Below are 21,404 nucleotides of genomic sequence, written 5' to 3' on the forward strand. Positions count from 1 at the left end.
AGAAATAGAGCTTATTGATGGAGGGTCAATGGTGTTGGGAAATTTCATGGGTAGAGATAGCAGATGACATTACATCATGGTAATATGCCAACTTAAAGCCCAAGAGGGAAAAATGGGATTGCCCTATGGAATAGCGAGGTAGATCTGATAGTGGGACAAATATTAAGGGAATGAATGAATGGGATAAGAGGAAATGGAGGAGGCGAGGGAACACTGAAAGAAGCAAGCAAGATGGTTGGGTTAATGGGGTAATAAATTATCATGGGACAAAATTTTGGATTGGGACAAGAGATGGTGGTGCACTGCTTGCTTGAAGCCCTGCAGTATGAGCCCCTATCCCCTATCATGATATTAAGATATCAGGTATTAAGAGCCCCCTATCATGAGTTATGCAAAATTTGAAGAAAGTGTGGAAATTTGTAGACATGATCATTAGGATATGGGGATTCATCGAACACTAGGTAGCCATCGACATGCTAAATGGCCGCCATGTAAACCTGTTGTATCCATCATATTTCAGCTTGTAGTCAACTAGAAACATGATCTTAACGTCTAACTTGACATTTTCAGGATCATTGAATCCACTTCTTCCATATTCTGTGTCCTCAGATTATGGCCATACTGAAATGTAAGGTGGCTAATATGCAAAAATCTATATGTTTTGATAACTTTGCTTCTATGCTACATGGAAATATGATATTTGTGCTAAAACCCATATTTTGGAATCAATTAATCGAAATAAGCTATCGGCCTAACTATCATAAATGGGTGGACAGGATGGCCTAGAGGTATGAATACTCGCCTCTAAGCCATCTACCTTGGGTTTGAATCCCGACCCGCCTATAAACTGCCATCCCAGTGTTCCACAGGCAGTGTGATTCATCAATCTGTGTGCTGTCGCTTGAATGGACGTAAATAAAACAGGTGTCCCATCTTCTAGTATTCATTGGTGGATGTTAAAGTTCCAATGATGTCCTTTGCAAAGAGTGGGTGAGCTATCGCTGGCACCATGGCCAAATTCCAAAACTCCTGCCCTTCCCAGTAGAGGGTATCGACATCATAAACTCCATCAGTGACATGGCGCGTCCTCGGTCACCGATGCGACCCCGCATCTCAATGAAGAACAGCCATCATAAACAAATAATAGCTACAGTCATAGCCCAAATTATTGGCACCCTTGCACTTAAAAAAAAACAACACAATTTTCTCGAAAATAAGTTGAAATTGACAAAAGGATTTGGTCTCCACAATTCTTTCTTTCATTGTTAATATTAGAGAACCTTTGTTTTTGATTCAGAACTTAATATCACCTTTTAAATCAGAAAATAAAAAGAAATGGCATTGACAAAATTATTGACGCCCTCCACTTAATATTTGGTTGCACAACCTTTGGACAAAATAACTGCAGTCAAGCACTTCCTCGAGCCATGAATGAGCTTTCCACACCTTTCTACTGACAGTTTGGCCCACTCTTCTTGTGCAAACTGCTCCAGTTTTCCCAGATTTGAAGGGTGCCTTCTCCCAACTGCTGTTTTCAGATCTTCCCACAGTTGTTCAATGGGATTTAGATCTGGACTCATTGCTGGCCACTTCAGAACAGTCCAGCGTTTTGTCTTGAACCATTCCTGGGTACTTTTTGAAGTGCGTTTGAGGTCATTGTCCTGGTACAAGACCCATGACCTTCAACGGAGACCCAGCTTTCTGACACTGAGTTGAACATTGCGCTCCAAAATGCCTAGGTAATCTCATGATTTCATGATGCCATGCATACATTCAAAGCACCCAGTGCCAGAGGCATCACAGCAACCCTAAAACATTACTGAGCCTCCTCCATGTTTGACTGTAGGGAAGGTGTTCTTTTCTTTAAAGGTTTCATTTTGTTTTTTGCAAACACAGATGATGTGCTTTACCAAAAATTAGTAATTTGGTCTCATCTGTCCACAGGGCATTCTCCCAGAAGGATTTTGGCTTGTTCAGGTGTGTTTTGGCAAACTCCAGTTAGGCTTTCTTATGTCTCTCTCTCAGAAGTGGGGTCCTCCTGGGTCTCCTACCATAGAACCCCCTTTCATTGAGTTGGCGACTGATGGTGCGAGTTGAAACTGTCGTACCTTGTGTCTGAAGGTCAGCTTGAATCTGTTTGGCAGTTGATCAAGGTGCTTTCTCCACCATTTGAACAATCCTTTGCTGCAATCTTCGATCACGTTTTCTCTTGTGGTCATGTCCAGGGAGGTTGGCTACAGTGCCATGGGCCTTAAACTTCCTGATACCATTGCGTACGGTGGAAACAGGAACATCAAGGTCTCTGGAGATGGACATGTAGCCTTGAGATTGTCCATGTTTGGCTACAATCTTGTGTCTGACCTTCTCAGACAATTCCCTGGTTTTCTTTCTTTTCTCCATGCTCATTGTGGTACACACAGTGACGCAAAACATCAGAATGACTCATTTTCTCTATTCAAACTGGATGAATGAGTGATTTTTAATTTTTTATATTGTAGGCACCTGCAACTCACCACAGGTGATTTCAATTCAAAAGGAAAGGAGAATCACCTGCTTCAAATATAATTATTTATAACAACTTCTAAAAGGTGCCAATAATATTGTCCAGGCCATTTTAGGATTTCTGTGTGCAATAAGCTAAGATTTAGTCATTTTTTTCAGCCTAGTTTGTTTTGTTCCACTGAAAACCAAAGAAATACATTTGTGGATACCAAAATATTTTTAAATTTCAACAATTTTCTGGAAGAAATGGTGCCTTATTTGAACTAAGATCCTTGTCCTCTTTATGATGACGTCATAGAAACGAATATGACATCATTGTGATGTATCAGGTTTGCGATAAATTATCTGTGCTGATGCCCGGCTTGATTCCCGCAAACAAAATTCAAACAGCTTGCCTATTTTCGGAGATAATGGTATAGGCGAGTTCCATTAGCGGCGATATTATGACGTCAACTTTTTTCTCGGAAGAATTTCCAAAATTGGAGATGGTTACTGCCTGCGCGTGAGCTTTCTGCATATACATGGCAAGTTTCATGAAGATCCGATGAAAACTCTGGGTTGTGAAACAAAAAATGTCAAAAAATAGGAATGACGTTATAAAAATTGATATGACTTTATCGTGATGTATCACATGTGCGCTAATTCATCTCTGCTAATGCCCTGTTCGATTTCCGCAAACACAATTCAAAAAGCTTGCTTAGTTTCGGAGATAATTTTTTTTCGGCGATTTCCATTAGCGGAGATATTTTGACGTCATAACTTTTTTTCTTTGAGGAATTTTCAAAATCGGAGATGGTTACTGTCTACGCGGGGTATTTTACATATGTATGCCAAGTTTCAGGAAGTTTCGATGAAAACTGTAGGCTGTGAAACAAAAAAGTCCACAAGAAGAAGATGAAGAACAACGTGAGTAAGACTTAGAGATCCTCGAGGATCTAAAAAGTGCAAGGGTGCCAATATTTTTGCCCATGACTGTATGTAGAATTTCAAGATGGCTGCCAGACAAACACATTTCATGAACATGATCTCAGTGTCTCTCGGGGGGGTCGAGGAATTAATGTTTGGGTCATGTATGATTACCTATATATTAACTTGTATGTATGTTTTTACTTTTGTCACCTTTTACAGAGTTATTTTATCAGCCATAGGAGTAATGCCAATACACATTATTTATGAAAAAGAATATCTCGATTTGATACATTATGGACAACATAAATGCTTACACACATTCATATAATTGATCTCAGGCTATTCCATTAAAAAATGTGCAGGGATGAGAGACTGGAAGATTTTTAGAGCCCAACTTGAAAATCACCTGGAATTAACTTTTTATCTTGCCAAAACGAAGTTTTGCAAGATATGTTAGTCAGCTTGTATGTTTTTTTTTTTGTTTTTTTTTGTTTGTCTGGAATCAATCTTTTGTCAGGTCAGGTTCGATCTGTGACCTGCTACAGGTACCATGTAAACCTGTACTAACCTGTTCCATGGTCGGGTTGGCGGCGACTAAACCGTCTCCCCCACCAGGTTTTCTGGTGAGGAGGGTGTTTGGATATGGACACCCAGCAGGATTAAAAACAAAACCTGTCAAAGGGCGGAGGAGCTCCTTGTGAGCCAACGGCCATCCATATCTAGTGCCCAACTGTGTCTGCGGACGTCCTCCTGCAGTTGGGTCACTTCTTATTAGGAGGTTGGTGGCAGGATTTGTACTCCGGCCACCGTAAAACCTTTCATTCCGCAAAACGCAAAAACGCAAAAAAATCTGAAAACCCACTCCGTGGGAGTACCTCCTGTGCAGCTTCCCTTCGCAGGGCAGCTCACCAGATGACGGGATTGGGGCAAAGCCTTCGGGACCCCCAATCTTTGATAGGAGGGAAACCACGGGGTAACATCCCTGGGTCAGATTGCGGGAGAGTGTGTCGGAGTGGTGCTGAGGTGTCGTCCACCAGACGGCGGTCTCCTTGGGTTAACCTGAGGCGGTCCCTTCGGGTGGGTGCCTGGAATGTCCTATCCCTAAGAGAGGATGATCACCTGTCTCTGTTATCATCTGAGCTCAAGCGTTTGGACATCGGGATTGCAGCTCTCTCTGAGGTTCGGAGACCGGATTGCGGCGAGATAATGGTGGGTGGTTACACCTACTATTGGTCTGGTCGCTCTGATGGTTACCATACCCAAGGAGTTGCTGTAGCTGTGTCCAATAAGCTGACCCCAATGATAATTGAGGTAACACCGGTCAACGAGTGTATTATGAGATTAAGGATTCGTCACTCCTTAGGTGTCATTTCCGTGGTCTCTGTTTATGCTCCGACTGAGGCGAGTGATCTCACCGTGAAGGATGCATTCTACGCCACACTCGAGTCTGTGGTTGATCAGTGCCCCAGACGAGATACACTTCTAGTCTTGGGGGATTTCAATGCATCGACTGGAACTGATAGGGACGGTTATGAGGTGTGTGTTGGTCCCCATGGGTCAGGAACTATGAACCAGAATAGCACTAAGTTCCTTGACTTTGCAAGAAGTCATGGACTTAGGGTGGCTGGTTCATGGTTTCAGCGCCCACAAGCTCATCGCTGGACTTGGTATTCCAACACTGGCGGTGTGTCAAAGGAGATTGACCATGTCCTCATTGACGGTCGTTGGAGGATGATCCAGAACTGCAGGGTCTACCGGAGTGCTCAGTTCCTCAATACTGACCACAGGCTTGTTGTAGCAACTCTAAAGCTGCACCTTAAATTCTGGAGAATGGTACCATCCCAGCCGAGGCTGGATGTTGCCAAGCTCAGGGATGAGAGAGTAGCTGAGGAGTTTGCGAACAGGCTGAGTGGACACTTGGGGGGTCTGGGTGCTTTGGGGGGTCCTGAAGAGTTGTGAAGCGCCTTCAAGACCACCGTCCTTGATGTTGCCGGTGGATGCCTTGGAGCTCACCGCAGGGCAAAGAAGAATTTTGTCTCTCAAGGGACACTGGATACCATTGACCACAGTCGCAGGGCCAGGCTGAATGGCAGAGCTGAGCTGTTCAGGGAGCTGAGGCGTAAAACTGTACGTGCACTGAGGGTGGACAAGGAGGCCTATGTGTGAGGAATCTGTGAGGGGGTAGAGCATCACCTGTGGACAGGTGATTCTCGTCCCGCTTACAGGGGAATTCGCACATTACGTTCATCCAAGCCCATCCCTCGGAGCACTACAGTTCGAGCAGAGAGTGGTAGGCTCTTGACAGAGGAGTCTGAAGTGAAGGCCCGCTGGGCCGGTTACTTTGAGCGGTTGTACCAGGCTGATCCCCCAACTGTCGAGTTGGACATCAAGGGTGTTGCAATCCCTGTTGCTGACCCTCGAATCAACTGTGGTCCACCTACGCTTGTGGAAACACGGGCTGCGGTGAACCAGTTGAAACGGGGCAAAGCTCCAGGGATCTGTGGCATCCATGCCGAACTTCTCAAGGCTGGTGGAAATGCTGCACTCGTGTCGTTGCATGCAGTTTTGTGCTCTGCCTGGAACACAGGCATCATCCCAACTGACTGGAAGAGGGGCCTTGTTGTCCCTCTCTGGAAAGGGAAGGGTGATCGCCAAGACTGCAACAACTACCGAGGGGTGACGCTGCTCTCAGTGCCGGGCAAGGTCTTTGCTCGGATAATTCTCGATAGGGTTCGCCACCATCTGCTTGAGCACCAGCGTCCAGAGCAGTCAGGCTTTACACCAAAGAGGTCAACGATTGACCGTATCCTTGCACTTCGTGTCCTCACCGAACACAGACGAGAGTTTCGGCAGGGGCTGCTTGCAGCCTATGTTGATCTCTGTAAAGCGTTCGATTCAGTGAATCGGGAGGTCCTCTGGAGGATTCTTGGTCTTCGTGGGGTGCCACCAAAACTGATCGATCTGATGTCTGAACTCTACTCTGGTACTGAGAGTGCTGTGAAGTGTGGTGGTACCATCTCTGACTTATTTCCAGTTGTTACTGGAGTTCGTCAGGGATGTGTACTTGCCCCCACACTTTTCAGCACTTGTATGGACTGGATTCTAGGGAGGATGTCGGAGAGATCAAGTTGCGGTGCGTCATTTGGGAATGTCAAGATCTCGGACCTTGACTTTGCAGATGCAGTCATCTTTGCGGAGACTTTAGACATCCTCTTGGGGGCCCTCGAGGTGCTGAATGAGGAGTCGGAGCCGTTGGGATTACGGGTTTCTTGGGTCAAAACTAAGATCCAGGCTTTCGGTGACATCTTGGATGCTGCTGTCCTGTCTGTGTCTGTTTGTGGTGAGGATGTTGAGGTCGTGGAGAGATTCACTTACCTTGGCAGTGATATTCATGTCTCTGCTGGCTGCGAGTCAGAGGTCAATAGACGTCTGGGTCGGGCCTGGGGAGTCATGGATTCACTGGATCATGGGGTGTGGCGCTGCCGGTACCTGTGCGGGAGGACGAAAGTCCGAGTCTTCAGGTCCTTGGTACTTCCAGTCTTGCTCTATGGGTGCGAGACTTGGACTCTGACCAAGGATCTGAGACGGAGACTTAATTCCTTTGGTACCAGGTCTCTTCGGAGAATCCTTGGCTATCGCTGGTCGGATTTTGTGTCCAATGAGCGGTTGCTGAGAGAGACTCGGATGAGATTTGTTACCTGCATAGTCCGTGAGCGTCAGTTGCGGCTGTATGGACATGTGGCTCGTTTTCCTGACTCTGATCCTGCTCACCAGATTCTCTCAGCGAGGGAGTCTCATGAGTGGAGGAGGCCAGTGGGTCGATCACGTGCCTCATGGTTGCAACAGGTTGACCATCATCTCAAGGAGATGGGGATGGGCCTGGCATCTGCCTGGGGGATGGCCAGACGGAGGCCCCTGGAGTACCGGCGGAAAGTGGACACAGCGACGTGCTGTTCTGGCACATGCTCCCATACCTGACCTGACCTGTCTGGAATCACGTATAAAAAATTCTGCAGAGCACAGTTATCATCGGAAATTTTTGTAACTTCGCATATCAGAGGCCTATAGAGGTCCCTTTCAGTGCACAAAATTTTGAAGGTCAAGGTCAAAGGTCAAGGTCACTTTGGCGCAAATCAGGAGAGTCGACGAAACCCTTATTTTTTGAGTAATTTTGATCGGATTGTCTTCAAACTTCATGGGAATATAGTTCATGGTCTGGCGCTCAGCTGATTAATTTTTGGTGGCGATTGGCCTTGACCTTCATATGTTTTTTTTTTTTGTTTGTTTGTTTGTTTGTCTGTAATCACGTATAAAAAATTCTTCAGAGCACAGTTATCATTGGAAATTTTTGTAACTTCGCATATCAGAGGCCTATAGAGGTCCCTTTCAGTGCACAACATTTTGAAGGTCAAAGGTGAAGGTCACTTTGGCACAAATCAGGGGAGTGTACGAAACTCTTATTTTTTGAGTAATTTTGATCGGATCATCTTCAAGCTTCATGGGAATATAGTTCATGGTCTGGCGCTCAGCTGATTGATTTTTGGTGACGATTGGCCTTGACCTTCATGGTTAGCGCCTGAGGTCAAACATATTTGACCCCAAGGTCAAATTTTCAAGTTTTAGGAACCATATCGTGTAGTACCTCAAATTGAACACCTCAATGAGTGCTTTCTAGATATGTCAAGCTTGAGACATTATGACGTCATTTGGTGACGTTATGAGGCAAAAGCATATTTTTCATGGTTACTCTGTAGAACGATTCTCATCGGAATCTCTCGTAGGCAGATATTCCTCAAGGAGTCGCTCCTGGTGGATAGCAGCTCTGTTCACCTCAGTGTGACCTTAAAGAAGTCACACGTGGTCACCTTTTGGCAAGATACGGGTCTTTTATTATTACCAAGTGGCAGAACCAGAAAATGGTCCTCAGCTGGGCACATGTGTTGGGGTGTGTTCCATTAGTTTGTAGAGCGCTCATCAAGTGGGTAAAGTGCTCGAGGGAGGGGAGGTGGTGAAAGATGAAAATGGAGGGAGGAGAGGAGAGGAGGGAGAGATGAGAGTGGAAGGAGAGGAGAACGGAGGAGAGGAGAGGGAATTCCGGCAGATGTAACACCCAGTTTGACGTCTATCCGAGGGACTTCACACACATTGTTGAATCAGCCTGCCTGTGAAACACTGGGATGACAGTTTATAGATTGGTCGGGATTCGAACCCAGGCTAGACAGCTTAGAGTGAGCATGTGTACCTCTCAGCAATCCTGCTGTGGTGTGAGGATTCATTGCTTTGTAACTACTGAAAACATTTTTTACTCATTCTAAGTCTCCAAGTTATTTTGCTTTCCTAACTCTGAAAATGTCCACATGGAGACCCGAGCCGCAGTATCGCCATGGAAGATTATAGAGATCAAAGCTTGTAGAGTGCTGGCCAAGTGGCTTCAGCACTCAAGCAAGCACTTCAACGAAACATTTGAAGAAACTTTTTAAAAAGTGAAACGCTGAATTTTTTTTTACATGTGTCTATCTATGTCGAAGTGCCAGGTCGCATAATGAAAGGAGATTGCACAAAAATAGGAAATGTCGTGTAAAATAATGTATTATGTAAAATAATGTATTATGTCGATCGATGTATTAAAAGTCACAGTGCGAATACTTTTGCCATGTATCGCTATGTCTTGCAAGCAAGCAAGCAAGCAGCTTGTAGAGCGCTCGCTGAGCACTTGCCAAGCGGCTTAAGCAGTCCAGCAAGCACTCCATTGAAACGGTTGATGAACGACTGGCTTAGCAAGCAATAGCAAGCTGATTGGTAATGGGACATACCCGCAAAAACCAAAACATCGCCAATTTCTTCACATTTTCATATTTCACTCCAGATTTCAATCAGTTATTTAGTCAATGTAATCCGATCCTCAAAACAGCTTAGTTTGTTTTGTTCGTCAGAAGGTACACATACCTTCGAGGGGGGGTAAATGAAGTCGCTACAATCTTTGTCTTATGACCTGTAGTCCCCTTGGCAAGTTTAGTTGGTTGAGATTCCATAGGTAATGACTGAATACATCGACACCAGACAGATGCCAGATTGTGTATTTTAGTGTGATGACAGGTTGATAGGGCTCACGGAGGCACAACTGGGCCACTATTGCTTTTTGCATGGGGCCCCCAAATGACTAACATCCCTTCTCGGAGGAGGGATATAATAGCTGCAGACAAGATGGAATATACATACTTGTGCATGAGTGTTAATAGATTTTGTGAAAGTATTCCAAGGTGTTGTCAATATCAGATGCATCCAAAATTTGTTGTTGAAACAAGTCATAAAGCTGAAACATACCTATCTGAATTTTCATTCGATCAGTACAATACTTCACCAGCTTGAAAAACAGCATCTTATTTTTGTTTAGTCTTCTTGTGTTTGTGCACCTGCAGGTCCAGTTCCTCCTCCAGGAACACAAGGGCCCTATCCAGGACCTGCCCCTGGGACCTATCCAACACCATCCCCTGGGGCTTATCAAACACCATCCCCTGGGACTTATCCAACTCCAGCTCCGGCCTCTACTCCATCTCGTCCTCCACCTCCAGCTGTAGCCCCTGCACCAGCTCCTCAGGTATGCAAAGTTGTAAATTCCTTATGCCCATGCCTTTTTGCAGAATTGTCACTTCAACAATCACAGGTGTTCTACTGTTTTGACATACAGAAAGTTGTAATAAACCTTAACTCACATCCGTGCCCATTTAATTGATTCTGCTTCACCATTGATAATGACAAGTTTATCAATATTACAGATGGACTTATCATACTCACTCAGAGTTATAATGTTGTGATGGTCATTGTTTGAGTATGCTATCTATTGCTTCGAATAAAAAAATCTGGTGTATTTTTGAGAGATGGACCAAAAATCTTCTCACACACCCATATCTAGGGGAATAAGAAAACAACTCACTAGTTTAATAACACCAATTTACTATTCCTCTCCCTCACCCCCCCCACCTTGCTCCCAATCACCCCTTATTTTTCTTTATTTTGTGAAACTCATTGATGTTTGTATTTTTGCAGAGCTCGGAGGTGAGTACACATACCTTCTAGGCCTCTGTTCTTCATTGCATGGCTCGCGAGCCACTAGCAGCCCCTGATGTGCAGTCGATAATACGCAAATGTGAAAACACCTCATCATAATCTGCCATAAATGCTATCAAATTGACTCATTGGTTTCAAATGAGTGTTCCAATGCGAAGCATAAAAGTAACATAACTACATCAGTAGATGGCAGTGCCTGGTGTTGGCTTAGTGGTTAGGGTGGCGGCTTGGGATCCTAGGGTCCTGAGTTCAAGCCCTGTTGGCCGCTGAATTAAAATACACCAGGAGGTTGACTCAGCCTGTCATCCTTCCGAGGTCGACAAAATGAGTACCAGTGTACTGGTAAGGGGGACACTGCATCAGCGGCATAGCCGCGTCACAACCAATGATGCAACCAGCAGCCACAGGCTGCGAGAGAGAGAGAGAGAGAGAGAGAGAGAGAGAGAGAGAGAGAGAGAGAGAGAGAGAGAGAGAGAGAGAGAGAGAGAGAGAGAGAGAGAGAGAGAGAGAGAGAGAGAGAGAGAGAGAGAGAGAGAGAGAGAGAGAGAGAGAGAGTGAGAGAGAGAGACTGTGAGAGAGAGAGACTGTGAGAGAGAGAGACTGTGAGAGAGAGAGACTGTGAGAGAGAGAGACTGTGAGAGAGAGAGAGACACAGAGAGAGAGAGAGACACAGAGAGAGAGAGAGACACAGAGAGAGAGAGAGACACAGAGAGAGAGAGAGAGAGAGAGAGAGAGAGAGAGAGAGAGAGAGAGAGAGAGAGAGAGAGAGAGAGAGAGAGAGAGAGAGAGAGAGAGAGAGAGAGAGAGAGAGAGAGAGAGAGAGAGAGAGAGAGAGAGAGAGAGAGAGAGAGAGAGAGAGACACACACAGAGAGACACACAGAGAGAGAGAGAGAGAGAGAGAGAGAGAGAGAGAGAGAGAGAGAGAGAGAGAGAGAGAAAGAGAGAGAGTAAGAGAGAGAATGAGAGAGAATGAGAGAGAATGAGAGAGAATGAGAGAGAATGAGAGAGAATGAGAGAGAATGAGAGAGAATGAGAGAGAATGAGAGAGAATGAGAATGAGAATGAGAATGGCAGAGTACAAACAATGATGCTTCCAGCCCAGTTAACCACAACGAAGAAGAGTATGTGAGGCATGGCCTAATAACAGCCATTACGGAGTCCTGCAGGTGGTGTGGTGGCTCTCACACTGATGTCTTCTGGGCAAAAGTGGCCCCCTTCTAAAAAAAACAGTGAAGATCACTGCTCTTGACCAGAAGGCCAGCCCTCAAACTTTCCCCCTTTTTTACTTTCAAGATTAGGGCTTCTGGTTCTGTTATTGTCCATTCTCCTGAAAACACCTTCTGCATTTATTTTGTCAATACTCTTCTTTTTCTTAAACATCTCTATCACATCACCTTGTAATTGCCTCCTTTCTCATGCATAAAGTCTTGTCTCCTTCAGCCGCTCCTCATAGCTTAGTCTTGCAATATCCACAATCTTTTCTACCCTTATTTTTTTTTTTTTGATCACAACAAAACCATGAATTAGTTCTACGTTGACAACACCATGGCAATCACAAAATTTAATGCAATGATTGGGACAGCTCAGAAAATATTTGCACAGATATAACTGAGAACAGTCTTTATTTCCCATTGAACTTCTTGTAATGTTTATATGTTGGTAAAGAGTGCTAGAACACATTTGGCTACACTTATAATCACTGGAATTTGTACTATATTAGTCTTATTAGGGTTTTTTTGTAATTCAATGTTATAATGATAGCTGCTTTTTTTGTCGTATACCATACTCTGTACATATGCCTGGTGTTGGCTTAATGGTTAGGGTGGTGGGCTTGAGATCTGAGTGATCCTGAGTTCAAATCCCACTTGACTGTTGAATCAATACCAGGTGGGGTTGACTCTGCCTGTCATCCTTCTGAGGTCGTCAAAATGAGTGCAGGATTGCTGGCATCTTGTGTTGGAGTGGCGATCCGTCCAGGATTGTGTCCAATAGCCAAGGAGACTGCTGAGCCAGCACCAATGCTCTACACAGAGTATGGTCCCACTGGATGGATTGCCACTCTGACGCAGCATACTCAACTAAGTTTGCAGAAATTTGGAATTTGGCCAGCGTGCCTGCCGGCGATAGATCGCCTACTCTACGTGAAGGACCGCATGGGATATTGTACGTCCATCAACTAATGCAGGCAGATGCTCCCCTCCAATTTAACGTCCTTCTGATGGACGGCACACACAATGATGTCGCCCTACATGCGAAACATTAGCATGACAGTACTGTATATAGCTGGATCGAGATTTGAACCCTGGCTATATACAGCTCAGGGGCGAGCTTGCATGCCTCGAGGCTATCCAGCCAACCCAGGATGCTTGTAACCAGCAGCTTATTTGTACAAAGCAAAATCAGTGTGAATTTTTATTTTTTTTACATATTGGTGGATACTTTTTGACTTTTCGAAGAAAAGTTTTGAGGGTCAGTTTTTTTCATGCTTTTTTTCACAAATTTAGTGCGCTGACACCAATCCTTTGTTTTTTCATTTTAAATCGCTTTTCAATTGATAAAGTTGGTATAATCCAATGAATTCATTCCTTGAATTAAAATAAATAATTCCTCAGTTTTTCCTTTCACTTCTGTGATTAGAGTTTGCACCTTTATCCAGAGTATTCAATCCCAGTGTCCTCTTCCCCTCCCCTTGCTCTCGTTCTCCCCCATGTCCTTTCTTCCCACAGGTCTCCCTCTATTTTGTCCCTCTACCGTGCTGTTGGTGTGTTTTACCCCTCCTTCCCTTTCCACTGTTGCTTTAGTTGTGTTATATCCTGGTCCCTTATGTGTTTGAGCTACTCCACACGCCTTGTCTCTGTATATAAAAAAAAATTCCAGACAGGAGCCTAAAAGTAAAATAACAATTTCTTAATTGGAGGCTTTGACTTCATGCTCTCGCTTCCCTCTGCTTCTCCACAGCCCACCTTGCCAATAGCTGGTCTTGCTGGACTCTCATTGAATGGAATGCAAGGAACCATCAAGCCAGCTGTGAACTTCAATGCCCAGAATGATGCTGAGACCCTGCGCAAAGCAATGAAAGGCCTCGGTAAGTTTTGAGCAACCCCACAGTGAGTCATTGAGGTGATTGTGTAACATCGCTGCGTGTTTGCCACCTTGGTATCTGATTATAAAACGTTTTGAATTTATTCAGTTTAAAATTTCGATCTTAATGCTATTCCTGTTGCTGTATCTGTGCTCATCCAACTGACCTAGATTTACCAAATATCTCAGTAATGTATTTTGATTTGATTGATTCAAATCTGAAATGTCAGTATAACTTAGCAAAAGGAAAATGCATCTTTAAAAATAGAGGCACCACCAACTAGTGTAGATGGCCCAGCAAGCAAGGCTTAAGTCTGTTTTGACCAATGAGTGGTCTTCAACCCATATTTTGCAGTCATATTGTGCCAGGTGTTAAGAATCTGTTAAGAGGGGGAATCACGTGGTTACAATAAGCAGACGATGAGACCTCCCAAGCAGCTACTCTCGTCAGTAGTTCTTTCCTTTTTAAATATGGATATTTCCAACTACAACCAGGTTTGGCGAACTGAAAAGCCATTTCGGCCTTTCTTAAAGTTTGACATAACTGAGCATACCGCATTAGCCAGAGTAACTGTTAGTTACTTGTGATATTTAATTGTCATGAGTTTTCAAGAAGTTGATGCATACAAAGAAAAAGTACCATGCTTACCAAGATGTTGATCGAGATGATGGTCTGATAAACTGAGCATGTCTTTCAGTCTCACTCTGTCGCTCTTTGAGGATTGTCAAATGGACCCACCTATGTGTTTCCACTGAAAGAGATTCAGTCTCTTGAATTTTTTGGCCTCACCATCAGCCATAACCTCTCACGTGCAGGCCATATCGCAAAGCTGGTCTCCATACCCAGCTGCATTCTCAACATTCTCCATCATTCCAAGGGATTCTTTGGAAAAAAAAAATCAGAACTACTCACATCCTCGATGGCCTTTGTCTTTTGCTCATTGGAGTGCTACTCTCCCTTATGGGTTGGCATAACAGCATCACATGTCTCTCCTGGATTTTGTGGACTTTAAATCTCTCAACATTATTGGCATCTCCCTCAAAAAGGCTGAAGCACAGGGTCTGTTGCTTTCACCTTGCAGACTGGCCGGTAGCCCCTCTGCTTTTTGTCACCTTTCCTTCAGTCTTGCTCCCTCTGCTTTCTCAAGCCTATATCCCTTCCCAGCTCTTTCAGGGTGTGTGTGTGTGTGTTCTTCCAGTAACCCCTCCTGCTTAAGCTCTCCAAATCCAGACCGACCATTCCCCTGCACTTTTCTTTGCTCCTCAATTGTCCCCTTTGTGTAATTACCTTACAGAAACGGTTCAGTGTCACTTTTCCTTCCAGGCTTTTATGATCATTCAAGCGGCGTACCACCGTCTCATGTCATCCCTCATTCCTACCCATGATCCTCTCCATCCCCATGAACTCTGCCTTACCTAACCCTCTTTCTTGGAGGTGTTTTCTCTTTCATCCCCTCCTGTCTCTCTTTTCCTATTTGTTCAATCATTGCTTGTTGTGTCCAACTGTATAGTTCCAGCCTAATGGTTGAAGCATCAGCTCTGGGTTTGTGAGGTCGGCGGTTTGAGCCTGAGTTCAGCTGGGTCATATGAAAGACTTTAAAATGTTATGTGCTGCTTCCTTGTTTGATACTCAGCATTTAAAAGGATAGAGCACGGGCAAACACCATTCGTTGGAATCCATGTTGCCTCCTAATTTTTCCTGCTGAGTATAGAGAAAAGCGACGTCATAGAAAGATAGTGTTGCTGGTACGCAGAGTGTTCTGGGAAGTGATGCCTCTTTCCCCAAGGTGTGTGTGCGTGCATGTCCAATTTGTGTTCGAGCTCTTCCATGAGCCTTCGACCTTGTAAAAAACAACAACATATCAGTGGACAGAAAATAGGCCTAAGTGAAGGCAAACATTCAAGCGCATTTTCACCGTCAGTCCTGACACTCTTGTTTTGGTGGATTTTTATTAGTCGACAAAGCAACAAATATTTCAGTAAGCTCAGTTGTCTGAATCACTTGTTGTTACAAACACAGCATCAGTAAAAAAAAAACAAAGACAGAAATTGTGAGTAATCCACACGTGGTTTCAACAGAAGTTCGACAAAAAGCCAGATTGTGATGTAGTCTGATTAGCTGCATTTGTCCAATTGGTAGACACTTCTAATGTCCTGTATACAAACGGTACATGATCACAGCAAAGCGACATGATGCCATCAATCGGTTTGAATGGACATAAAGGTTTAAATGTAATATACAACGGCAAAAACGCAGACCTACTTCACAGTTCCTGAAATAATGTTTCCGAACAAAATGTGAAATCGCTTCTTTATTTTTATTATTTTTATCTTGGCAAAAATCAAGCTCCAGTGCACTCTTTAACAGGCTTGTGTAAACCTTTGGCAATTGGCTTTTATGGAAAACCCTGAGAATAGACGGAACTGGGGTCACGTTTCAGTGAGAGGGGAATATTGGCATTTTCATATCCCAATGATAGGGAACGAGTTTCCTGTTTTAGTACAATTGATTGATAAGGTGATATTGAGTTAAATGGTATATGTGTGTGTGTGTGTGTATATGTATATATATATATATATATATATATATATATATATATATATATATATATATATATATATATATATATATATATATATATAGTTTTTTTTTTTTTTTTGCTGGCTCCATTTCATTAGCATTCAGTTCCATTTGGGAACAGTTTAATTGGAATTGTCATTTTAAATATAAATGTAGTGTGAATAATTGTTTTCCCTCCCACCACCTTTCTCTTTCATTCCCTAATGGAGTATTTTAAGAATATTATATTGCGTTGGGAAAGTTAAATGGTTCCATGACTTGCATCTTGGATGTATTCCTCACAGGAACCAATGAACAGGCCCTGACTGACATTGTCATCAATCGCTCTAACGTGCAGCGCCAGAGCCTGAAGCTGACCTTCAAGACTATGTACGGCAAGGTGAGTTGAAAAGGTTCCCCTCGGTTTCATCGTAATTGGTGTAATAACTAATTGATTCCAATCGCAAGCCTGGTGTTGGCTTAGTGGTTAGGGTGCCGGGCTTATGATCTTAGGGTCCTGAGTTTGAGCCCTGTTGGTCGCTGAATTCACACCAGGTGGGGTTGACTCAGCCTGTCATCCTTCTGAGGTTGGCGAAATGAGTACCAGTGAACTGGTAATAGAGGGCACTGCATCAGTGGCACCCCCATACTCGGTAGCAGTGGTGATGTATCATTGATCAAAGCCAGTTGAAAGCATGAAATCCGTTGATCATAGCCACCCCAATAAGTGAAAGTATTTTTTTTTTAAATTCCAATCATGTTTTTGTGCAAAACCGGAACTATATTCTGCTGAGCTTATGCCATGGCGCATCGTCCTTTGTTCCATCTGTCCATTTTATGCAGCCATTATGCCCATTTGATCTTTTCTGAACATCTCAGAAATCTTCCTTATATTGTTTATTTTTAAGTTTGTTTGAGTCATACCCTTCTTCCATTTTAAATGGATCTTCTTCAAAAAATATTTAAAATAAAATAGAACCATTTTTATCATGACTGCCTTTTTTGGTTTAAAGCATGTGATTGTGATGTCAACAAAATCGTCAAGTTCAAACCTTCAGAAACCAACTAGCAAGTGGCATGCTGTCATGTTCAAAAACAAGAAAGTTAGTTTTTCACACATCTTTTGTAGTCTTGGTACCTGCAAAGGGTTTTTAATTTTATAGCAAATCAAACAAAATATTTTGGGTCTGATTCTGTAGTTTGATGACATTTCACTTGATTGGAAGTTGCTGTTTCCTGCAAACCAATTAATGGGAACTTTTATAACTTTTATAGACAGGATTATTGCCTTTCTATGGGTGTATAAATTAATGACTATGCTGTAATGTTTCAACATTTTGTGCAGCTATCGCTCTGCTTAGTTAATACATATAAACCAAGTTCCTTATTCAAATTTGTTGTTGTTGTACAGGACCTGATAAAGGAGGTCCGTTCAGAACTGACTGGAAACTTTGAAGAGATAATGATCGCCCTTTTCATGCCTACTACATACTATGATGCTTGGAGCCTGAACAAGGCAATGAAGGTAACAAAGACTGCGAAACTACTCTTCTGGTCTAAAAGTTTGTCGCATTTCTTCTAAATGCTGATGAAATCCTACAGTTTTATCATCCTCAACTGCAAATTGTCTGTGATAGTGAAGAACCCATCCTTATAAATGAGTTTATTCCCTCGTAATCACAGATGTGTTGATTCCTCTAGAGTGTACGTATTTTAGGATTATTTTGGTTTGACTTGTAATACCCCCTGCCACCAGGAATGGCGCTATGCCATACATATTTACATAGAGAGAATTAGGGTCCTCCCCCAACCGTGAACCCCCTGGAACTATGACTTTTTAACTCCCTAAAACCATCCCGTGCGCACCCGGAGTACAACCACAAGTTTTCAACTTGTTCTCTCTCGTGGTTCAGGAGTGCATAGACGTTAAACAAACAGACACTTCTTTAGTTGGAGTATGATGATTACATATGCTAAATGGCAAAATTTTTTACTCCCTTTCTAAAAACTTCTGTGTCCATTACTTCCCTTCCGAAACTAATGTCTCCTTCCAACATCCTTTCCTTTTTTATTCTCCTCCCCACTTCCAAATTTGTCCTTTTCTCCATTCTCCCCTTGTCTTCCTTTTCATCTCTTCTTCTCATCCTTTACTCTTTATTTTCTTTTAATAAATCAACTCTCCTCCCAGGCCTTTCCAGTTTATATACTTAATAGTGTATTTGGATTGCCATTGACTTGATAGCTTTATTTTCCACAAGCACTGATCCAAACCTCCATCAAACGGAAGTAAACATGATCTAATGAATAAAACAGGCCTAGTCACATTTTGTCACAATTCTAAAGCCGTTCTTATTCTTTCATATGCAGCACATGATTGTGAAGCTGCTCTCATTCTTTCATATTCATTCGTCGGCCGTCGATTGGCCCGGGGGCGTGGTGACGTCACGCGGACCGCCTTCCCCACTGTCGCGAGGCTCCTCCTTGAACTCTGCCCACCAGGCAGAGGAACATTATTCTGTGTGGGCTCCGCCCACCAATCAGCCAGGGGAACTGTATTCTGCGTGGGCTCCGCCCACGTACGTGCTGACACACACGTAGGCAATGGCGTCGGCCAGAGCGAGGTGAAGGTGATGTTGTCGTAGTTATGAGGGGTGTAAAAATGAAAGATAACCCTGACTATCAAAGTAACTCACAGCACAAGTACATTTATTCACCCATTAGACTAGGGAAAGGGAGCTATCTATCCACATTCACTTATCGAAATAACTGAGCTATAGGACCTGAATGTTGTGTGCTCATGGCTTCCAGATTCGCAACAATATGAGCCACCATGCCTCGTTAGGACAGGAATTTGGAGTTTGGCCAGAGGGCTAGTGAAAATTGGTTATGCTTGACAAAAGACAGGATGGGATAGTTAACATGGAGCAGAAGTCATTACAGGAAGAATGGTCCCCAGCTAACATCCCATGTGATGGACGCTGCAATTGTAGTTGACGCATCCTGATTTCGAAACACCAAAATGATAGCTTATATGTAGTTGCTAGAATTGTAGTTCAACCATTGTACCTTGCATTTGTAAAATTCCACAATGTTATTGATTGATTTGTGTATGGGATCATGGAGTAGTTGAGTGGATTTTCATTGTTGAGTGGCGTTGTTTCGGTGACGAGAAGGGGCCGATTAGATTTTTGTTCAGGTCGCCAAATTCGGCCTATCGGTGGGATACAAAATGTAAACTGTTCAGCTTGGCACAGGTACATGCGCTACCGAGTGCCGTTCTAGTATAGATTATAAATCGGGATTTATATGTTATACTTGGGTTTAAAGCGATTGTGCTGCTCACTCATGGGGGAGGTCCGAGGTTGCTAATGTGTTCTGCAAACCAGTACTGCATATGAACATATTGTGTTCAACCAAGTACACAAAGCCATATTGTAAAATGACTCATTTGGTCATTAAGTGGAAGTCATTTTCTGATTATGCATCAACAATGCTTTAGGCTGTAATATCCTAAATAATTGAAGCCATATGGAGCATAAGAAAACATATTAGTATTTGCTCTGATGAAACAAATAAAAGATTTGCATAAAAAAATTAAATTGTTTAATTTTCAAAAGTACACAAGTAACTTTGATGCAATAGGAGGCCATTTGGCCCATGAAGCTTACGCTACATCAATATCACATTAATGCTACATAAATTATCTCCATAAATTCACTGAGAGGGTGAAGGGGGGGGGGGGTGGAGAGTGGAGTAGAAGGAGTGAGAACAGTGGGACAGGCACGGACATCTCCTGGGTGTTTTTATATATACTAGTGCATGCCCGTAGATGCGTGGCCGTACGTGCAAACCCTCCCCCCCCCGCAAAAAAACTCAAACCGAGTGCCAGAAACAACAACCACACAGGCCGTTCCTTCGCTCTCGCGTGCCCATATATGCGTGGCCATACATGCAAAACAAAACAACTTTCAAACAAAATACACAGGCCATTCCTTCACTCTCATAAACGACGACTGGATTGGGGCATTGTGTTTATCTATAAATGCGGATAAGAAATCGAGAAATTATTAGAATACAGTAAGTCATCACTATCCAAAAGTAGTGCGTGCCGTATGGAATGTTCACATCATTCCACGAATTATTGCTTGCATTGAAGTAACAACTGCTGTGATACACACAGAGTTAATTAAAATCAAGTTTACCTCCCTGTCTTTGCTTGCCATGACATTCGCTGCCATTTACCATTAGCACTCCTACCCCACGGTAACTAAAGCACCGATCGATCCCCATCGTAACCAACACGAAACGTGACGTCATCGTCGGCCGGCCGTGCACCTGCCTACGCAGCCACGCCCACGCAGCAATGTGTCCTGTGATTGGTAACTAAATGGTACATCGGCCACGCCTACGCAGCATGTGTCCTGTCATTGGTTGGTAAATAAATGGCCGTAACTTGGGAATCACTTGTCCGATTAATATCAAATCTTGAAAAGGCACATCCTCAGGTCCCCAGCAATATAGCTAGCAAGTTTCAATTAGATCGGACCAGTGGTTGTCGGGAAACAGCAGACACACACACACACATACACACACACACACACACACACACACACACACACACACACACACACACACACACACACACACACACACACACACACACACACACACTGCTGGAATTGTAGATAGATATACAGTATGTGTAAATACATACGTCATACACACATACATATGTTTAAGAAAAGGGTTTATCGGATGCACACAATTTATAAAAAGGCACATTCAAGCAAAAAAATAGGAACGAGATCTCCCCTGTCAGTCCAATGTCAGGTGACGTTTCATTTGCTTTCCAACTGACTTACTCCAGTCAATAGAGCCCTCAGGTAAAAGGTGTGTCCTTTGGTCATACTATATTGTTTTGTCTGTTCTCAGGTTGAATTCAGATGAAATTGATCCTCAGCTTTCAGTCCTCTCGATCGAGCATTGATGTGTGCAGTTCCTCTGTCTCCAGGCCCGTATCCTTCTTCACCAAGTTGATGTGGTTAAGAGCTGGTCTTCTCCATTTCGACCTTACATGTTAAAGTATCAAGAGTCTCAGATTGGAAACAGGTTCGGTTTTGTTGTGGTAGCAATGCCGAGCAACCCTGAGACGACGTCTTCTAACTTTAACTGACAGCCTTGGAATAGAACCATAGATCTCTTAATTTGTCCTATGTTCAGACCGATGGACATGAAAGCTGAATGAAGAAGTCGAGTATATAGCACCCATCAAGTCCCTTCTCT

General features: G+C 43.4%; 1 protein-coding gene across 3 annotated transcripts in view; it reads left to right on the forward strand.

Annotated features, from left to right (window-relative positions):
* Positions 1–21,404, forward strand: part of ANXA7 (annexin A7) — a 134,356-nt gene that overhangs the window by 42,559 nt on the left and 70,393 nt on the right. For all 3 annotated transcript variants that reach the window (XM_085863853.1, XM_085863851.1, XM_085863852.1), the window contains 4 exons: positions 9,831–10,009; positions 13,439–13,565; positions 16,427–16,521; positions 17,533–17,646. In XM_085863853.1, coding sequence (XP_085719979.1) covers positions 9,831–10,009; positions 13,439–13,565; positions 16,427–16,521; positions 17,533–17,646 — 515 coding nt within the window. The remainder of the gene's footprint in view (positions 1–9,830; positions 10,010–13,438; positions 13,566–16,426; positions 16,522–17,532; positions 17,647–21,404) is intronic.

The sequence above is a fragment of the Eptatretus burgeri genome, chromosome 18 (assembly GCF_056783735.1).
Source record: "Eptatretus burgeri isolate ZD-2024b chromosome 18, Ebu_testis_v1, whole genome shotgun sequence".
Classification (NCBI taxonomy): Eukaryota; Metazoa; Chordata; class Myxini; order Myxiniformes; family Myxinidae; genus Eptatretus; species Eptatretus burgeri.